Source organism: Salvelinus sp. IW2-2015, unplaced genomic scaffold (assembly GCF_002910315.2).
Source record: "Salvelinus sp. IW2-2015 unplaced genomic scaffold, ASM291031v2 Un_scaffold19, whole genome shotgun sequence".
Taxonomy (NCBI): Eukaryota; Metazoa; Chordata; class Actinopteri; order Salmoniformes; family Salmonidae; genus Salvelinus; species Salvelinus sp. IW2-2015.
The window spans coordinates 1,399,518-1,422,272 of NW_019942505.1; the positions used below are offsets into that span (position 1 = coordinate 1,399,518).

General features: G+C 41.4%; 1 protein-coding gene across 2 annotated transcripts; it reads right to left on the bottom strand.

Annotated features, from left to right (window-relative positions):
* Positions 1-434: 434 nt before the first annotated feature.
* On the bottom strand, positions 435-15,491 carry LOC112068033 (coiled-coil domain-containing protein 92-like). 2 transcript variants are annotated; one of them, XM_024135027.2, is made up of 4 exons: positions 15,129-15,491; positions 10,907-11,080; positions 8,699-8,740; positions 435-6,109 (listed from the first exon to the last, which is right to left on the bottom strand). In XM_024135027.2, the coding sequence occupies exons 2-4, from the start codon at positions 11,040-11,042 to the stop codon at positions 5,325-5,327; spliced, it is 963 nt and encodes a 320-aa protein (XP_023990795.1). In that variant the 5' UTR covers positions 11,043-11,080; positions 15,129-15,491; the 3' UTR covers positions 435-5,324. The 2 variants fall into 2 exon arrangements, with proteins under 2 accessions (XP_023990795.1, XP_023990794.1); XM_024135026.2 differs by having other exon boundaries at positions 15,117-15,491.
* Positions 15,492-22,755: the final 7,264 nt, after the last annotated feature.

The following is a 22,755-nucleotide window of genomic DNA, read 5'->3' on the forward strand; positions in this document are numbered from 1 at the left end:
AAAACAATTAATGAGGCTGAATTAAATGTTTCGCTTCCAGACAAGGCTCTGCTGATAGCCAGGTGTAGCAGGGGTAAGGACTAATTCACTGCATGGTGCTGAAAAGAAAGCTCTGCTGTTGGGACCGCTTTATGTAGGCCCTAACAGTTTGTGGGCACCGTTTGTCACCATTATAGTACAATTAATGTATTGTTTAGTGTTGTGTTGTGTAGTGGCTTTGCTGGCATGCGTCTAAAAATATTACGTTTGCCCCACCAAGTTTTACATGCTTAAATTGCCACTGCATGTTTCTCATCCTACAGTATGTCCACTGGAAGCCTGAAACTTCAAGCAGTTTCTGCTTCAGATTCTTCCTAGGCTCGGCTCCCATGCTTCGCTGACGTTGTGAAAGCCTTTGACAGAGGTTAGATTCTTTCCAACACACACCACATTAGTAAGAAAAAGGACCACTTTAATATATTGTGATATACATAGTATTCAAGGACAAGTGTGATGTGAGAAGAATGACAATAAGTGATTATATAATGCCATTATTTTGATACTTGGGATGTATTTTTCTATATTAAAGTAAAACAACCAACCAATAAATAAATCCATTACATATTTACAGATATCATAAAGGACATATGTCATACAAAGTTGCGTGTCTACAATGTCTTAGTGAAAGCTATGACATTGGCATTTTTGTGTCACATACATGACACATACACACCTCACTCTTGCTTCCACTTACACATAAAGAACACATACTGTACACCGCCCTATTTGACCCATTCTTAAACAGCATAAAGAACTTGCCAATTACCTATTCATTTGTGTGATTCTTTCCTGTTGTTTTGTCCATATATTGACATGACATCACAATAAGATGAATAACATTCAGGGAGTATTAGTTTAATAAGTTAACTTCTATAGCATGTACGTAGCTGTATACTTTATATACAGTAGCTTGTTGACATGACTGGACAATATTGCTGACCAGATGAAGTATGGATGGATAACTTAACTGTAGTAGTAACCAGGGGTGAAAGTAAGGCGATATCTGTCCCATACAGCGTCCTGGCTAAATAAATTGTTGGTTATACCGGTAAAACGTGAGCCTATCACAATTAATACAACATGCCCAAATAACGATAGGCCATTACAGCATTATTTAACATTACTGCAGGTCAGCCGCATGACACATTTGCGAATTGACTGGAAACCGGCTGGTATTCGATCCGAATTGCATTGTGGTTTGAGGAGAACACTTACATTTTGTCAAGGCGGGGAGCTGAGTGGCGGAGATGCTCGTGGACAAGGCGGAGATGAGTGGCAGAGACCCAAGGCTCGCAGTTGATGAATCAATTCATACTACAAATCTAGGCCTAATGACAATCGTAGAATGTCATTACAATACACATAGGGGTTTTGTAACAGATGTCTCTTTCCATTCATCAAATTGCGGGTGCACAGTGCACTGTTGGGGTTTGGATGTTGAAATTATTTTGTGAGTGGACGAATGTGCGCGAGTAGCCTACAGGAGCGCCTTTGTTGAGTGACTGATTAACAATCAGATGAAAACATAATGACTGGTGTTGTTTATGCCACATTAAAAACATAGGCGGCGTGTCCATAATGCTAGGGGAAGCTTTCCCTAAAGTACATTGAATTGCCAAAATTATATAACTACAACAGAAAGCATGACTTGGCCATAGAGGATCATTGGCTTCTTAAAAATAAAAAATAAATGTTTTAAATTGCCTAGGCTACAGTCGYAAGTGCCCGCAATTTGGGCAGCGCACGCAGCAAATATCAAATACACAACATATGTGGACACTTACACATCAAACATCTCATTCCAAAATCATAGGCCTTAATATGGAGTTGGTCCCCACTTTGCTGCTATAACAGCCTGCACTCTTCTGGGAAAGCTTTCCACTTGATGTTGGAACATTCACCCACAAGAGCATTAGTGAGGTCGGGCACTGATGTTGGGCTTCATCCCAAAGGTGTTCGATGGGGATGAGGTCAGGGCTTTATGCAGGCCAGTCAAGTTCTGCCACACCGATCTCAACAAACCCTTTCTGTATGGATCTCGCTTAGTGCACGGGGGCATTGTCATGRTGAAACTGGAAAGGGCCTTCCCCAACCTGTTGCCACAAAGTTGGAAGCACAGAATCGTCTACAATGTCATTGTATGCTGTAGTGTTAATGTTCCCCTTCACTAGAACTGAAGGGCCTAGCCCGAACCATGAAAAACAGCTCCAGACCATTATTCCTTCTCCACCAAACTTTACAGTTGGCACTATGCATTGGACAGGTAGCATTCTCCTGGCATCCGCCAAAACCAGATTCGTCTGTCTGACTGCCAGATGGTGAAGCGTGATTCATCACTCTTGAGAACGCGTTTCCACTGCTCCAGAGTCCAATGGCGGCCAGCTTTACACCACTCCAGCCAATGCTTGGCATTGTGCATGGTGATCTTAGGCTCGTGTGTGGCTGCTTGGCCATGGAAACCCATTTCAAGGAAGCTCCCGACGAACAGTTCTAACGTTGCTTCCAGAGGCAGTTTGGAACTCTGTAGTGAGTGCTGCAACCGAGGGAAGATGATTTTTATGCGCTGCAGCACTCTGCAGTCCCGTTCTGTGAGCTTGTGTGGCTGAGCTGAGCCGTTGTTGCTCCTAGACATTTCCACTTCACAATAACAGCACTTACAGTTGACCGGGGCAGCTCTAGAAATTTGACGAACTGACTTGTTGGAAAGGTGGCATCCTATAACAGTGCCACATTGAAAGTCACTGAGCTCTTCAGTAAGGCCATTCCACTGCCAATGTTTCTCTATGGAGATCCTTTGGCTTTGTGCTCGATTTTATACACCTGTCAGCAACGGGTGTGGCTGAAAGAGCAGAATCCACTCATTTGAAGCGGTGTCCACATACTTTTGTATTTATATATATATATACACACACACACACACACACACAGTTGAAGTCGGAAGTTTACATACACTTAGGTTGGAGTCATTAAAACTTGTCTTTCAACCACTCCACAAATTTCTTGTTAACAAACTATAGTTTTGGCAAGTCGGTTAGGACATCTACTTTGTGCATGACACAAGTCATTTTTCAAGAAATTGTTTACAGACAGATTATTTCACTTATAATTCACTGTATCACAATTCCAGTGGGTCAGAAGTTGACTGTGCCTTTAAACAGCTTGGAAAATTCCAGAAAATTCTGTCATGGCTTTAGAAGCTTCTGATAGGCTAATTGACATCATTTGAGTCAATTGGAGGTGTACCTGTGGATGTATTTCAAGGCCTACCTTCAAACTCAGTGCCTCTTTGCTTATCATTGGAAAATCAAAATAAATCAGCCAAGACCCCAGAAAACAATTGTAGACCTCCACAAGTCTGGTTTATCATTGGGAGCAATTTCCAAATGCCTGAAGATACCACGTTCATCTGTACAAACAATAGTACGCAAGTATAAACACCATGGGACCACGCAGCCATCATACTGCTCAGGAAGGAGACTCGTTCTGTCTCCTTAGAGATGAACGTACTTTGGTGCGAAAAGTGCAAATCGATCCCAGAACAGCAAAGGACCCTGTGAAGATGCTGGAGGAAACAGGTACAAAAATATCTATATCCACAGTAAAACAAGCCCTATATTGAAATAACCTGAAAGGCCGCTCAGCAAGGAAGAAGCCACTGCTCCAAAACCGCCATTAAAAAAGTCAGACTACAGTTAGGAACTGTGCACATGGGGACAAATATCGTACTTTTTGGAGAAATGTCCTCTGGTCTGATGAAACATAAATAGAACTGTTTGGCCATAATGACCATCGTTATGTTTGGAGGAAAAAGCGGGATGCTTGCAAGCCGAAGAACACCATCCCAACCGTGAAGCACGGGGTTGGCAGCATCATGTTGTGTTGGTACTTTGCTGCAGGAGGGACTGGTGCACTTCGCAAAATAGATGGCATCATGAGGTAGGAAAATGATGTGGATATATTGAAGAAACATCTCAAGACAGTCAGGAAGTTAAATTGGTCTTCCAAATGGACAATGACCCCAAGCATACTTCCAAAGTTGTGGCAAAGTGGCTTAAGGATAACAATGTCAAGGTATTGGAGTGGCCATCACAAAGCCCTGAACTCAACCTATTGAACATTTGTGGGCAGAACTGAAAAAGTGTGTGCGAGCAAGGAGGGCTACAAACCTGACTCAGTTACACCAGCTCTGTCAGGAGGAATGGGCCAAAATTCACCCAACTTATTGTGGGAAGCTTGTGGAAGGCTACCCGAAACATTTGACCCAAGTTAAACAATTTAAAGGCAATGCTACCGAATACTAATTGAGTTAATGTAAACTTCTGACCCACTGGGAATGTGATGAAAGAAATAAAAGCTGAAATAAATAATTCAACTATTATTCTGACTTTTCACATTCTTAAAATAAAGTGGTCATCCTAACTGACCTAAAACAGGGAATTTTTTACTAGGATTAAATTTCAGGAATTGTGAAAAACTGAGTTTAAATGTATTTGGCTAGAGTGTATGTAAACGTTTGACTTCAACTGTATATATAATGTTGATGATTGTTGAGTTGTGACTGTCAGTGAAAAGCAGAGACCCAGCCAGGCATATTACAATAAAAGTACAATCGCGGAAAAACTGTTGGCTAATTACTTTAAAGAGATGGATGAAAATATTGTCAATCTGTCTTTTAGTTATCAAAATTATTAACTGAATTGTGCGAACAGTAGCATATCATATTGGCAGTAGCGGAAAACATCGGCCATATCCCTGGAGTGCGTATATTCAGTGTCTTTGTCATTGGGTCTGTGCCACTTTTGTTTGTCTTTGGACAATAACTTCCTCCTCTAGGTTAGATGGTCGTCATATTGTATTTGTGTCTCCCCTTTTCGTAGGCCAATTATATGGATCAGACAACATTGTTTTTATTGATCCGTTTGTCCGTGTCAGCAAAGTAGACTACTGTAATTTCTGTAGTCCCGCACTGGTAAGAAATGAAATATACTTTCACCCCTGGTAGTAACAATGACAATATGTGTATGGTTTCACCAGGTAAGCAGGCAATAATGCAGATGTTTGGCGGATAAGTTTATGTGCACAATGTATGACAGAGTGAAATGAGAGACAAAGCAAAAAAAGGACAGGATGTGTAAGTCACATGTGTTTCAAAACAAAACATTTGGCATGGTGGTATTTTTTTGTCTGTTTTCCATTTTACATTCTTTGCTCATTGCAGTGTTGCATAAAAAGCAGGTGATTTATACAGTAGGTGATGCTCCTTCTCGCTCTTGTGTGTGAGTGTGTTAAACTGTTCTGTCTGCCCCAGAGCGCTTCCTCACCACCTTGCCCCCATTGACCTGGTCCACAGCCAGGATCTCCAGCTCTGGCTGAGGAGGCACCACGGGAGGGGTGCAATGGTGGATGCGGTGTGCAACACCCATGTGTGCATGGTGCTGCCGGTCCCGTGCCGGGCTGTGGCTGGACGAGCGATCACAGGTGATGGGGGGTATGACGGCAGGCCGGTCTCGTACCATCTGCAAATCAGGCATGTCTCGGGATGCCTGCAGGAAGGGGGTGGGGTCGGGCATTGCATCCACCGCCTCCCGTAGGACCATCCTCCTCCCATCAGAACCCAGCCGGTACACCTCGGTTAACTCCGAGTGCAGCGGCTGAGACAGGCTCTTCTTCATGCGGCGGCGAGGGGTCTCAGGGCCAGGCTGCCGGTCTTTAGCTGGGGGAGGGGTGGGCTTGTAGGAGCTCACAGGGCTGACGTTGGGACTGGCCTCGGAGGAACTGCCTGCCAGGAGCTTTTTCTTGGTGGTGTGGAGCTGAGAGGTGAGGTAGGCGATGGTGCTGGCTCTCTGCTCTAGCTCCCCAGACAGGACAGCCAGCTTGTGGCTCTTTATCTTCAGCTCCTCCAGGTACTTCTTCTCCCTCTCCTTGATGGTGTTCTCCAGGACAGAGATCATGGCGTTCTTCTGCTCCAGGTCTCTAAGCAGCWCCGTGTTCTCCTCCTCCTTCACCTTCAGCTGAGCCTCCAGCTCCTCGCACTTACTGTGCAGTTCCCTGCAGCGCGCCTCACTGCTGTCTGCACAAACACAAACAAATCACACTGTTAGACCTGTATTTGAAGACAAAACACACACAACCATCAGAAACCCAGTATTCACCGTCACCAATACAGTAGCCTGCTTCATTTGGATCCACAATAAAACATGGTCCATTCCTCTCAAAATATTCCATAAGGAATACATAAGGCTGTTTTCCTATTGGGTCTGGTAGGGCTACCATCTGCAGTCAACATACCGTAGGCATGTGTACATGTCAGATACTACAAACGAAATACAAAAAGCTGTCACTTAAATCCTAATAATGCTTAACACGCGCGCACACACACACACACACACAGCAATTTTGTATAAAATATAGGCTACACATACTGTACATCCAACCTTCCACCCCTCCCACACACACACTAATTGCCCATAGGCACTTTAAGTGCACCCACTGGCCACGGATTGAGTCTATCAGCTGATGTGAGTGGGCGAGAGGGATGTCTACAGAGACTCATCAGCAGTGGGCAGAGCGAGAGGCAATAGCTCCTGTCTCATAATACAGCTCTGGTCCATAGCCAGGGCACAGCTCTCCTCTGACCTTCATTATTGCCCATCCTCCTCCCTCGCCAGCTCAACACTGCCCACACATCGCCTCCCCCCAACCCAATGATCAAACACACATTCACAATCAGCTACGGTACAGATATAGCCTAGCTATTAGCTCTCTGTAGCAGATAGATAGGCCTAAAGCATACCATAGATCCTAGATAATGATATGCTGAACCCACACAACCATCTACATCTAATACTAGAGTATATGTCGATTTTCTACTGCTTAATGGGGGGGGGGGGGGGGGGGTTTGTCCATGTCTGTGTTTAAGAGCCTGCAATTTTCTCCTATTAGGGGCGTGGGGGTGATGATATGTTTCTCTACCAGCTGAGAAGGGGGATGTTGTCTTTGTTTTGGACCCCGGCTAGAGCCGCTGAGTCCTGCCTGCTGTACTAAGTAAGTTGCAGACTGTGCATTAGTGCTGTGGCACATCATCTAATTTCCTGCACTGCAATCTGCATGATGTCCAACACTAACCTGCTACTGTCTCCGACAATCCCCACAGTACCACACTGTCTGCACTGCACATAGCCAGGAAGAACACCTCCCCATTACAGGATTCACAAGGTAACATTGAGACACGTTACCTGTCATACAACCTGAACCTACTCTTATTCTGTAACAGTGAACTGACTGATTTCCCATTCAATAATTCAGTAGCACAAAATACATCAAATATCAAGCCAATGTAGCCCAAAGATCAAGCCTGATTAAAACAGTTCCGATTTCAGCAAAAGGATATTTTACTTTCCTATCATATTTTTTTGCTTGGGTCCATGGCTAGAGATGCTACAAAGTGTGTATCAGCCCATTGTTCTCTGGCTAGTATATAGAGCTATTTCAGCGGCTTAATCAGGACTGTAATGATGTCCTGAAAGGTCAGCATGAGGGTAGGAGGGCTTAGTTACAACTGTTTACTGACAGGTTTACTGGCAGAGCTTTAACCTCTTCCCATTGTTAACACTGTTTCTATATTACTGACTGAATATCTAACAACATCACATTGATTGCTATATTGTTTCCCCATTGCATAGATGTCCTGTAATTATTGATCAATTCTTTGAGTCTGTCTACTAGCCTACAGGTCAGATTCCAAGGTTAGACCTCCATGTGGTTCTAATGCATGCCCATGGGCAGTTCTCCTGTGTATATAATTCAGACTGTTTGACTCTGTTACATGTCCATGGTAATATGGGGGATGGGAGGGGGCTGTGCTGTGAGCTAGGCAATGAGCTGACTGTGAAAGGAGGACAGTGCCCTGAACAGCAGGCGGTTCTGGCTGCAGCGCAGTTTCCTGGGTGGAAAAGTGTTACCAGGATACAGCCCTAGCCTTCTGCTTTCTCCCATTCCCAGGGCAAAGAAATACAGAGGCCTCTGTTCTGTTCTGCTGCAGAAAGTCTTATTTAATAGCGTTGCAGGTTTTAGGGCCTGGGCTGTTCACTGTCACTGCCACTGTTGAACAGCCAGGGTGAAGGCAGAGCCTGAACATTATATATATTGAGTGATTCTTAGTTCACATAGGCTACATAACATCATTAACAATACAACTGCCAGCACGATAGTTTGCAGAAAATATATCATTTTAATTTGAAAGCACATAATCCTAAAGTTTTCCAATCAAATTGAAATCAGTGTCAAAGTAATTGCGATTGGTAAAACATTATTAGCTACAAAATACATCAAATATATTCCATGTCTCTGTCCAACAATGCACTGCACTGCTAGGGCCTATATTACTTACACAATGACAGCAGAGTCAAGTCAAAACACAGAGAGAAACGATTCCCACAGAATTATATATACAGAAAAATCATGTGAAAATTAACTGACCCTGCCTGCCAATCCCAGTAAAGATCCATAGTATTCTCTCAATAACTATGCTATTAGTTATTGAGCGAGAAAGTCAGGCCAATTGCTCTAGCAATGGAATGTGACGTGTGAAACAGATACCTGTGTGGATGTGTGTGTACTTGGGGTCCCATAATAGAGGAAGGCCTGGGAAACGTCTTACCTGTTGGATCTGAACTTCTCACTGTCAGCTCATAGGTCAAGTCTGTGAAAAGAGAAGAGGATCAGGCCGGGAAGTGAAAGCTTCAGCTCTGACAGGAGCGGTGCAGTGGCATCAAGGAGCATGCTATTCATAGAGCCTATGCAGAAGCAGGTATCTAGTGGAGAGAGGTGAGATGGCAGGCCTCTACAGATGGGTCAGGATTAGTGAGAGTCACAGGCCAGCTTAGCAGTAGGTTGTCCAAGGACATTTGACAAATCGGCCAAAGCACAGAGCGATGGAATTAATAGACCTGGCCCTGGCTAGCCACCCTGTGGTGTGCTCTGGTTTGTGGCTCAGGGTGTCATGCTTTACTTATGGTGTAGTCCAGGGGTCATCAACTAGGTACAGCCGCAGGCCGATTGTTTTTCTTGAGCGGATGGTCAGGGGGCCGGAACATAATTATAAATAATTTGTACACTGCAAATTGACACAAGAAGCCCAAACAGACAAAAACAATCATTTCAAACCTCGATTACATTGGTACACAACCACATACACTACCGTTCAAGAGTTTGGGGTCACTTAGGAATGTACTTGTTTTTCGAAAGAAAAGCTAATTTTTTGTCCGTTAAAATAACATCAGATTGATCAGAAATACAGTGTAGACATTGTTAATGTTGTAAATGACTATTGTAGTTGGAAACGGCAGATTTTTTTATGGAAAATCGAGTTAGCCGTACAGAGGCCCATTATCAGCGACCATCACTCCTGTGTTCCAACGGCACGTTGTGTTAGCTAATCCAAGTTTATAATTTCAAAAGGCTAATTTATCATTAGAAAATCCTTTTGCAATTATGTTAGCACAGCTGAAAACTGTTGTCCTGATTAAAGAAGCAATAAAACTGGCCTTCTTTAGACTAGTTGAGTATCTGGAGCATCAGCATTTGTGGGTTTGATTACAGGCTCAAAGGGGCCAGAAACAAAGAACTTTCTTCTGAAATTCGTCAGTCTATTCTTGTTCAGAGAAATGAAGGCTATTCCATGCGAGAAATTGCCAAGAAACTGAAGATCTGGTACAACGCTGTGTGCTACTCTCTTCACAGAACAGTGCAAACTGTCTATAACCAGAATAGAAAGAGGAGTGGGAGGCTCCGGAGCACAAGCACAACTGAGCAAGAGGACAAGTACATTACAATGTTTAGTTTGAGAAACAGACGCCACACAAGTCCTCAACTGGCAGCTTCATTAAATAGTACCCGCAAAACACCAGTCTCAATGTCACCAGTGAAGAGGCGACTCCGAGATGCTGGCCTTCTAACAAGAATAGACTGACGAGTTTCAAAAGAAAGTTCTTTGTTTCTGGCCCTTTTGAGCCTGTAATCGAACCCACAAATGATGATGCTCCAGATACTCAACTAGTGTAAAGAAGGCCAGTGTTATTGCTTCTTTAATCAGCACAACAGTTTTCAGCTGTGCTAGCCTTTTAAAATGATAACCTTGGATTAGCTAACACAACGTGCCATTGGAACACAGGAGTGATGGTTGCTGATAATGGGCCTCTGTACACCTATGTAGATATTCCATTAAAAAACATCTGCCGTTTCCAGCTACAATAGTCATTTACAACATTAACAATGCCTACACTGTATTTCTGATCAATTTGATGTTATTTTAATGGACAAAAGTGCTTTTCTTTCAAAAACAAGGACATTTCCAAGTGACCCCAAACTTTCCAACGGTAATGTATGTCTCTCTATTTATGAGTGGAAACAGTTGGGAATACATTTTCTAAATTCAAATAATTTGGAGGTAAATTCCTAATCTTTTATGTCTAAAAAACAAAAATGTAATAACAAAATGTAATAAATGTTGGGCTCAGAAAACATTTAGGGGCCAAATAAAATAGTCTGCYGGCCACATTTGTCTCGCAGGCCGCCAGTTGAAGATCCCTGGTGTGGTCTGTTCATGTTTAATCCTGTTCAACTTTGCAGTGCTGCTGTTCTGTGATCTAATGTACCTGTGCATGTTGTTCAGGCAGAATTGTAAATGAGTATTCAGCATGTATGACTCAGAATGTAATAGTCTATCTAGTGTGCTTGCAATCCAGGTGTTCAAAATGTTTTATTTTGGTTGCGCTAGTTTGTTTTTATATTCTGTAGCAGTATGAAGTGTATGTATTTAGGTATAGTGGCCACAGTTCATGTTCAATTCGAGGTTCAGCATGTTCACCTGTGCAGTGCTGTTGTAGTCTGCGGATCTCTGCATGTAGACCTTTCAGTGTTTTGGCATGGTCCTGCTGGAGGAAGAGCAGGTTCTTCTGGGCGCTGTGCAGCTGATTCTCCAGGGTACCATTGTGGGATGCCATGGCAGACAATGCAGCAGACACACACCAGTCCTAGAGACCTGCAAACACAGACGACAAACAGACAACATCAAAACAAGAGTCGTACCATCTGGGGTTCAGTGCTGAACCTAAATGCTCACCCTTTCACCCATAGACATCTGGGATGTGCTCCAGCTTTACTTTGCCTGCCAATGACAGTGACCATGATAATCCTCTTTGGACGATACACTGAACAGTCACTACGACTACAAGACAATTCCATCAAATCCATCCAAACTCCTGGCCACTTGCTTGGGCTTGCTAAAGTAGTCTAGCCTAATGCCCAAACATGATGACACACAGGATATAATTATTATTWTWTTTTTTAAATAGCACACTATTGATCTCGAGATTGTCTTTGGAATGCTACTCGGTCAATACCATTATAATGCTTTTTGCCAGGAGAGGGGGCACATAGGCTCATACCTTTGTTGCTTACTCTAATTGGCTTACAAACGCTGATGTTGAGCTATTGATTTTATCATCAGAGTGGGCAGTCTACGTCTAAAGAAGACTAACCTCAGGGGGAAACAATTCATCAGCATCGCCGTTGGTTGGCCAAAAGGCCTACTTTAACCCAGTAAAAAAATCCAGTATGTAATAGGCCGAATAGGTCATTATCAACAGGTCATCCAAAAAACGAGGCTACAACAGGACAAACAAACTCTAGGTGGAACCTCAGGCTACTCCTCCACTTCAGTACACAAAGCATATGAGGCTGCTGAGGGTAAATACAGAATGCTTTCAGAGATCTTGAGAACATTAGCAAACATCAGTGACAGAGGGTGCAGCATGATGCAGTCAGTCTCCAGCAGCAGGCTGGGCCTGCTTCCCTCCCTTCCTCCCTCCTTGGACATCCTTGCATCCACTACTCAGCCAGAGACGGCGCCCAGGGGTGAGGTAAGAGACCATCAGTCAGTCAGAACAGAGCAGCAGCCCCATTGTCTTCAATCTCTCCCAGACAACACCACTGAGTCGGGAGTAGACAGCACATTGATTTTCCCCTCTGAGTGCAGAGAGCCTTCCCCCTGAATACATTAGCAAGCTACAATAAAACATCTCATAGCTTCTCCCTATTGCATCATCATCTTACTAACATGAATAATAAATTGTGTGTCACCTCTTAAGACATGCTCTTCAGTGATAGCAATGCCATGTCAAATTCTCTCACTGTGTGTACAGAAGCAAAGGACACCAGTTGACCTCCCAACACAGCAGAGTAATCACAGAAAGAGAGAGTGACTGATGTGTCATAAAGAGTGCACTATGAGAGATAATTTATAATAGATGAGTAATCCTGAGTCCTTCCTGTAAACCATGGATGGCAGACACTCACACACCCRTTCCAAGCATCAGGCTTGATAGGTTCCCATTGATCATGCCAGTAAGCCTGGTTACTTCCCAGAATCCTTTCCCATCACTACGGATAATGCGATAGCACAGTGACATTACAGGGCAAAATTAAATTAACAACATTATCTAATGACATCACACTGTAATTACATCACCAACATACAACCCTCCACCCTCGTTCTGCCTTTGTAGTGATTTGGTATACTCAGTTATCCAAAATGTATGTTGCTTTTGAAGATAAAATGGAATATCTGTGATAAGTGACAACTCCCCTTTCCTCTCTCCCTTCCGCTTACACACCAACAAGCATTTCCTCTCACAGAAGACATAAATAATCAATGAACTGCAGCAGCAAGTCACACTAGCTACCATCCTTCGCTAAAACAGATTAACGCTCCAGACACACCCCATGTGATAAAAAGAGGGGAGAAGTCTCACACACTTACTGTAAGACTTAGAAAATCACTTATGAATCACCTAGCCAGGTGCTGCCTCAAGAGTATGCTGGAGCTATCATGAACTCACAGCTTTCCTATGGACCATGATGGGTGGGTGTGGAGCAAATGCTTTTGTTGAATGGCTACTTTGTTCCAGTTGATAGAATTAACTTTCCATGTGCTTTGGGCGAATCAATTAAGACATTTAGCCTATATTTATTTATCGGCTAGAAAATGTGCCGAATTAAATCTATACAGTTCCACTTTTCACCTTAACAGCCAGGTAGCCAGTTGGGTTTGCAGCAATAAGACACTGTGTCCTTGATTCATTAGTCATTCAAATGGAAAAGCAAGTCAGACATACCTTATGCTAGWGGGCAATTCCACGATAACAGAATGAGGCTGAGAATCATATTTTACTTTAAAATGTTATGCTACACAAAAACCAACGCTTGCAAAGTTAAACAAACTATACAACTATAAGCACAAGGCCTACTTTTAACTATTTCCACTGAATTTTACAAAAACACATTACCTTGAAAAACAGTGCAGATGCAAAGTTTGATAACAGAATGACAGTTTGTGCTGTTTGTGCAGTCATTCTTTTATTAAACTTTGCATCTGCACTGTTCTTCAAGTATATGTGTTTTTGTAAAACTTTCTGTGGAAATTGTTAAAAGTAGGCCTTGTGCATGCATATTACACTTCTAAAGCACTTTTCATAGAATCTCAAATCACTTCAAGAGCAAAAATCAAACAAGCAATATAATGACAGGTCAACCAATAGAGGACAAGTCTTTGATAGCTTCATCCTCCAAAGATGGAGAGGGGCAGCTCATGGCTTGAGTGAAGGGAGCTATACAGAGAATGGTAGATGATGGTGATGGAGTCTGCTGATGATCTTGTACAGGGCAAGTCTGGGAACCAGCCGGAGTCCTATAGCCACTGGACTTCTCCTCTTCCACTCTGTGCAGCACCCACTTGGGTGATGCCTCAGCAGCTCTGGCTTCCAGAAAGCTCACAACACAAAGTTCAGAATAGTAGCCAATCGTCCTCTCTACAAGTCTTCTGCTGTATTCCTCCATCTCCCATTCCTCTCATGCTGCACGCAACTCCTCAAATTATGTTCTCAAAAGATCAGGAATTGGCAGCCAGGTAAAACAATATGTCCAGATGCATCTTTTCAAACAAAGGCTAGCCAAAAAGTTTTACCTTTCAGTCAATCTGCAGACACATGAAATGTTATCAAAAACAAAATAGTTTTCAAAAACAATTAAAAACACCTAAAAATAACAAAATATGTACACATTTACAGGCGCTCTGTGCTTAGGATGCTATTAGCGTACCATGGCAACTATAGATCTGTTCTCTTCTACAAGTAAATCGTTTTTTGTACAATTTTCAGTGGAAATTGTGAAAAGTCGTGCATAGAGTTGTATGGTTTGTTTAACTTTGCAATCGTTAGTTTTTGTTTGGCATACATTTTAAAGTGAGCATAGTCCCAGCATCATCCTGTTACCAAGGAATTGCCCTACTACAAAATTATAGTAGAGCGTTTAAGGTTTCAGCACCTGCATTGCGGACAGCACCCGATCCGACTATCACACGCGCTTCTGACAACCAACCAGCACTTTCCAATCCAAAATCGATTTGACAGCAAAGCTAGTTAGCTAATGTTAGCCATATACCGTAGTTAACTAATTGTTTAATTTAATGTTCACAGTAATTGAGACGAACGTTGAACAGTCCATAACAATTGGTTAAGGCCACTTAACATGTTTGTAAACATGTCTTATTGCATTCCAAATCTAAATAGCTAGCTAGCTAAACGTGTCATAGATAGCTAGTAAAGTTAAATACATTTGGCATTGTGTAGCCAACCAACCAGCAAGTCAGCTAGTATTACTTATTGATAGCTATCCAGTCACACATGGCTAGGTAGCTATCCAACCAAGAAAATCGTGGTAAGTTAACGCGTAAGCTAAAATTATTGGAAGCTAGCTCTAGTTATAATGCTGCATGCGAAGGTGATTTTGAAGATCGTGTTATGTTCACCATCGCCCCATTGCATTTTACCATTCCAAAACAAAGCATGACAAAAAAATGAACCATTGCAAATAGATAGATAGCTATGCTAATTTAGCTAACTAGATAGATATATAGATAACGTTAACCAGAGAGGCAGGTTCAATCGAGGAGGGGTCCTGCTGCTGTGTTACCACTGACCAAACAGAGAGGAAAAGGGTTTATACATTTAACAACCTACCGTGATACCTACCCTAAAAAAAATATGATAATATCGTCGAATATTCTCTAATATATAAATTCTTGTCGTAATTGCTACAGTGGCTAAATCCGTTCTGCCATGTTAGGCATTGTTATCGTTGATGATGCCAAAGGCTCCTCTTCTGTCGGCAGAAACAGGATGGATGGGCTGTGTCAGTCTTCTTATCACCCTCAGCTACAACAAAATAAGGCGATGCATCATGGGATACTACTGAAAGTAGTAACAATGTTCAAGAACATTTCGTTTGTTTCATGACTTATGATTTGACACTCTGAAATAGATGGGAATACATGTATGAAAATGTATAAATGTGTAAAAGAAAATGTGATTTTAGTCTAAAATGTAATTGATTAACCTGGCGGTTGCTACGCATGTCGTCGAGCTGTATCTAGGGCGTAAGTGTCATTGCCATAGAAACAGAACACTGCTGGCTCATTCGCGGGGCGCGTTCAGCAGGACACAACGTTTTGGAACGTTCCGCAATAAATATGTTATGTAGAACAAACAATCGTGTCGACTCAAGTCATGGCATTTCTATCTGCAACGTTCGACAACGTWTGGCAACCGAACGTGGCACTGTCCACACAAAAATGATTAATTTGAGCCATCTAGCGACGAAGAGAGGAGGTAAGTACAAAACTGGCGAGGGCTCACTTCTGTGTAAATAGGAAATTAACCAAAAAACGTTATTAATTTACACTATATGAATATTTAAATATTAATTCAAGATAAAATATCTCGACACATAATAGACCCAAATTGTTCATTATAACAATACAACAGGCTGTATCACACCCGGCCGTGATTTCGGAGTCCCATAGGGCGGCGCACAATTGGCCCAGCGTCGTCCGGGTTTGGCCGTCATTGTAAATAAGAATTTGTTCTTAACTGGCTTACCTAGTTTAAATAAAGGTTACCATTTTTTTTTAAACAGACTACACCAGACAGCAGAGGGAGCAGTGCCTCAAGAATGGGCCTTTGACGTGCAGTAAGAAACGTGGCGTTTGGCCGCAGCGATGTGGGTGTGTAGCCAGGTAAGTAGTGCAAAGCAGCAGCCCACCCAGAAGCATAACTTGGGGGGGACAAGGGGGTCATGATGACCATGATGAATTTGAAGGCTTAGAAAGTATTTTCCCACCGTAGCTACTGGCTTTCTGTGGCTTTACACTACARAATTCCTAATTGTATGATTAGATTCCCCCCGCCGCCAATTATGCTTTTGGTTTGGCCCGGTCCTCAGAGGCGGTGGTTTGTAAAGAGGAAAAAAATGTGCAAGACTTGTAAGGAGAACAGAGCAAAAGTTCCTGTCTTTCTCTCCTTAACAAACCCTTACTTCTGTGAACTAACTTGTGACAAATAAAGTACAGTCACAGTTAGCATGGCACATTCATAAGAACGAGTAAGAATTCTATAGAACATTATATTTTTCCAATGGAGAAAGTTTCTATTGCCAATAGACAACACGCGCATCTCGTGTGTGAGCGGAATTTCTCAAAAGGAGTGATAATTGGTAACGGTTACGGCATATTGTGCTCAATTTTGTGAGTTCAAAGACAACTTTGGTAGTATTATAAACTTTAAAACAACTCGTTTCAAGTAGGGTACAGAATTCGAGAAGGACTGTTTGAACCTCATGCAGTAGGCTCAAGCAGTGGCGACCCGTTATTCAGGGCAGGTGGGCACATTTTTGGGGGGCTTGCCTGTTTTGCATGTTATTTTGGCATTAATAGGTGTCACATCAGTTTGAAAACAATGTAAAAAAGAATATATATCATTGAGTTAGTAAAGACGTATAGAAACATGGTCTCTTTTTTGTTTTCTTGAGTAAGGCAGGTCCAAAATGCAGATGTTTCAGTTTAACTCAGTGCTTTCTGTGGTGGTGGGGCAAGCCAGCAGAAAATACAGAGCGCTGCACCGTGATTGGCTCAGTGTTCTGTCACTCACGGATACTTTACGTCACTGCCAAGTGTAAGAGCAGACCTTGAAAATTCTATCACCTTCGGCTGCTGCCATAGAAGTGCCCATCCAAGAAGGCTCAAGGTCATTGGCCACAGATAAAATGAAGTCAAATCACATTATATGTACAGTAGCTTTGATTGGACTGATCATGTCAACATCAAACTTTCACAATCTTAGCTAGTCATCATCATGAATCAAGTCGACAATCTACTGGTAAATCCTTTTTAATCCTTGTCATATGAAGATAAATAATGAAGAGGAATTATAGATAAAACGTACCAGTGCTCTTTGACCATTGGACATAAACATTATACAACAAGTTGGAAATCGCAAATTCAACAAGTGGTTTGGAAGGTATCAGTGGCTGTGTGGTCCCAAATCTGGGATTAAAATGATAAACATTCAACATTGGTCATGCTGTCAATGAAGCATGATTTGTGCCGTTCAAAACGACTGTTAACTTGGAGGACCGCCGCACCACCTTCCTGTTCAAGTGAGCCAAGCACAACAATGTGAGTCCCAAAATGCATTGTATACTGCTTCATAAATTATGTAATATGCCAGGGAGATATGTATACTATAGCTAAGAAAGTAACACTAAGTGTATGTTGTGTAGTAAGATGMTAGTAGCCCTTGTGCCTCACCCTAATAATTTGGTCTATTTAACCCTCTTAATTTTGCCTACTGTTCTGACTGTTCTACTGTAGCCTATAACCTGTTTTAGAGAAATGTATTGTTTAGTGTTGTGTTGTGTAGTGGCTTTGCAAGCAAGCCTGTTTCTCTCCCCAGTCAGAGGCAGCATGCTTAGAAAACAAACTTATTTAGAAAACAAATTTGACTGCCAAAATTGTGGAGAGAAAGCACTCATGATGTTTATGCAACCTACAAATCACCCTAAGAATACTTCCAGAACCACCTTTATATTTTATATCAATTGAGAAAATCTACAAAAGAAATTGGCCCATCCTAGTCTTCATTAATAGGGATGTATGTGACATTGCACAGCAGTAAACTGGTTTATTTCATCTTCATCATTTTTTTGTTCTTGATTTCAATATGGAAGGAAAACCAGGTACTGGTGTTTGTATGTACTATTTCTTGGTGAGTGAAATGTATTCACTCTTAAAAAGGAAGGGTTCCTGGAGGATCCTTTAGGGGTTCTTTAATACATTTAAACTGGGGGAACCCCTATAAGTTCTTTAAAGAACCCTTTGGGTATTATTCATAATAATAATCAGCATAACAATAACAACAATAACACTATCTTTTAGTTGTCAGTGTTTGTTATGATTTTAGTGGTAAAACAGAATTGAAAAATCTAAATATGAGGTAAACCCCCAGCAGAGCCCCAAGTCCAATGGGTACATTATATCCTCTGGCTTGTTGATGTCCTCTGTAGGATATCTATAGCCATAAGGATTTTGTAGGGAGGGTGAAGTCTGTATACAATAAATAATAATTATACAGATGGTTAACAAAACGTGCACACAACAGTATTCATACCTTGGGTTTTGTGGTAACTGTCAATGAAAAAACGGTTCACTTTTGACATCAGTTTTCATACACATACCTTGTCCATAATGTAGAGGCCTATCAGATCTTCATTGAAGAGGAAGAAGGCTGCTGTGACTGTGTCCTATAAGATTTTAGAGGAACCATTAATTACAACTAACTGTAGATGATACATGTAATCTGCATAACATTATGAGGCAAACCAATGCCAATTCTAGGCTACATACCTTTGTGTAACTCCTCGTCAGTATACCTGCAGACACAGACACATATGAAAGTGAGCTATAGCCTTTAACATATTCTTAACTATTCTTACCTCTTTGTTGATTGATATACTGTACATTGAATTGTGTCCATTTCCTGTTTTAGAAATAATTTAAAAAAGGGAAAACGTGTCAAACAACCCAGCCATTTGCACAAATATGAAAAGATAGATGATATCATCATAAAACAATATCAATTTAGCTCATAAGGGAGACACCTTACCTTAAATTGAGGAGATCTTTACATTTTTCAGTTAAGTGCCTGCACATGTTGTCATCTCAAATTCAAATCAACATTTTTCAGTTGGGCAGTTAGGTTCCTGCAAGAACCCAGAAGAACTAAAGAGGTTCCTCAATTAACCCCATCTCCTATGGGGTTRTTGGAAGAACCTAATGGGGGTATTTTTCAGCGGCAAGAGCCGTAAGGTTCTTCAAGGAACTTTGAGGATCTTAGAAGAATCCTTGTTGAACCCCACATTTTGTGTGTTGTTATACTGTATTTTTGTGGGGAGGTTAGGGGGCATATGATGTTCCCCCATGATGAAAGGGGTTCATGACAGAAAAAGTTTGGGAAGCACTGATCTAGCTAATGATTACCATAAAAACAGATGGGCAACCCCATGCTTCAGCCTATTTATTTATAGACAATATGTTGCATCAGTTGGGCTATATGTGATCATGCATATTGCTTAAAAACACACCAGCCTGATAATATGGACCAATATGTTTTTAGGCTCCTTTTTGGAGGGGAAAATTATATTTTCATACATTTTGGAGTAGAAAAGTCACCAGAGCTGCGTTCAGTACAAATAAAATGTAATGCAACGTTCAATTAAACAGAAACAGGGCTGTTCTGAACGACCAGTTGAAAAACGGGAAGGGGTTGGGTTGTGGGTTCAAAATGCACCGCTGCCATTCAAATATGTCATTCATTGCTTCAAGTCACACCCACCACACCCACCAAAGTCTGTTCAAGAACATTGAAGAATGTTTTGGGGGAATCATGTCGTTCACTCCAACCCGTTATGCAACATAGCAAACATTCAATCGAACTGAACGCACCCCAGAACTGACTTTCTCAAATTGCCAAGCGTGGTTGGCAAATTATCAGGAACGTTTTGGATATATTTTCCCTTCCAAATTCACCAGAAACAACCATTTCACAGCTATTTATTTAAAAAACATATCCCGGGGGGGGTATGCCCCTGGACCCACCTAGAAGGCTGTTGCCCCTGGAACCCATTGACCTGCCCCCCCCCATATGCAACATAGTGTTACACCCTTGAGCCCACCTAAACCTTTTCAAATCAAATCAAATTTTATTCCTCACATGCTTCGTAAACAACAGGTGTAGACTAACAGTGGAATGCAGAGGGAAAGAAAATAGAGAAATTATAGAAAAGTACAATTTAATAATACAAGTGATAATGAAGACACAATGAGCAACGATAACGATTTGTAGGCCTACAGTCATCATGGGAAGACTGACATAATGCAGATTGATTTTAATTTCAGCTAAAATTGGAATACCACTTTTTTTGGCCAACATCTGGAACTGAACATAACTTCTCTATTACTTTCAAAAGTTGTCATTTGTTGTCATTGTTCTAAGTTAGTATCCAAACAGGAAAGCTCATTTATTAAACATTTACATAGGTTAAATCTTTATAGACCATTGACAGTAAAAGAATAAGGTATCAACATCAAAACACTTATTTCACCTTTCCAGCAAAATGTGGACTGCTGACCAATAATGAGCAGAGCTAAAGAGATGAGGAATTTAAGGGTAAAATGTACTATTTTCCTAAAACAGTTTTACCTAATCAGACAACTAATTGATAATTTATTTTATTTAGAAATAGGCCCAGTCTTATAGATAGGGCTACTACTAGTCTACTGTAAGTAGAGCAGGCGAGCTGGTGCAGCCTATGTGTTACCAGTATGCTTCTGCCTGCTTTGTCAAGCACTAAGTGACGGGAGGGGTTAACAAAGCTTTACACTCGATAACAGCTCGGCTCAGGTCCTCAGATTATTTTACTTTTGTACATAAACAGTGAGGACAGTGGACTTTTTATCTACACCCACCATTTTCCCACCTCACATTCTGACAAAGCTACCTTATTATCTCTGGCAAGAGGAATTCCACAGTGGCAAAGCTACCACGTAAAACGATAGGAACCAAAAACAAGAAATCAATTTTCATAACCAACCTAAGAAAGTGTCTCAAATGAATGGGGAAAATGTCTCATGGAATAAATTGAATTATTGTCTCCCTCTGAAATGTTATTTTTGGGAAGCAGCCTTAATCGCTCCCTGGCTTTGGCATGTTTTTGACAGGATTAAATTCTTTTCTTCTTTATTTTTAGTGTTTCTGGCATACGTCCTAGATCCTTCTATCAAGAGGAGAGACCAACGAGTTGGGGTGAGGGTTAGATATTCTTCCTCCAGCATATTTCTTTACCCTTCTGAGGTGAAAAATAATTCCTCAGCCTCATACCTTCCTCATGATTTGTTTTACTTAAAGGCTGTTAGAGTTATTTATATATCATAACAAGTATTAAAATAGCTCAGTGAGGGGTAAGAAACTCACCAAGTAAAACAAGGAGCTTGGCCATCATAAACTACCATCTAGAAGCAGTCTGCAATCCTGTGTCTCAACCTGGTCTCAGAGCATTCCATATTATTCTGTACGTAAATCTGAGACACTCCATTTAGTATGATATGTTACGTTTGCTATTTATTACTTTGTGGCTGTACATCACCCATTTCGTATGATATGTTACGAATTACAATTTGTATTATATGTTACAAATTTGCAAAATATACAGGTGCAAGAAAAAGTATGTGAACCTTTTGGAATTACCTGGATTTCTGCATAAATTGGTCATACAATTTGATCTGATCTTCATCTAAGTCARAACAATAGACAATCACAGTCTGTTTAAACTAATAAAACACAAACAATTATACGTTTTCATGTCTTTATTGAACACACAGTGTAAACATTCACAGTGTAGGGTGGYAAAAGTATGTGAACCCTTGCATTAAATAATTGGTTAACCCTCCTTTGGCAACAATAAACTCAGCCAAATGTTTTCTGTAGTTGCGGATCAGGCCTGCACAACGGTCAGGAGGAATTTTGGACCATTKATCTTTACAAAACTGTTTCAGTTCTCAAGGTCATGCCACAGCATTTTAAATCGGGTTGAGGTCAAGACTGACTGGGCCCCTCCAGAAGGCGTATTTTCTTCTGTACAAGCGATTCTGTTATTGATTTACTTCTGTCTTTTGGGATGTTGTCCTGTTGCATCACCCAACTTCTGTTGAGCTTCAATAGGTGGACAGATAGCCTTACATACTCCTGCAAAATTTCTTGATAATCTTGGGAAATCATTTTTCTGTCGATGATAGCAAGCTGTCCAGGTCCCGAGGTAGCAGACGTGCAGCAATGTTTTTTTTGGGACAGCAGTGGCTTCTTCCATGGTGTCCTCCCATGAACACCATTCTTGTTTAGTGTTTTACGTATCGTAGACTGGTCAACAGAGATGTTAGTATGTTCCAGAGAGTTCTGTAAGCCTTTAGGTGAGACTCTAGGATTCTCCTTAACCTCATTGAGCATTCTGCACTGTGCTCTTGCAGTCATATTTGCAGGACGGCCACTCCTAGGGAGAGTAGCAACAGTGCTGAACTTTCTCCATTTATAGACACTGTATTACTGTGGACTATGAACATCAAGGCTTTTAGAGATACTTTTGTAACCCTTTCCAGCTTTATGCAAGTCAAAATTCTTAATCTTAGGTCTTCTGAGATCTCTTTTTTTTGAGGCATGGTTCACATCAGGCAATGCTTCTTGTGAATAACAAACTCACATTTTGTGAGGTTTT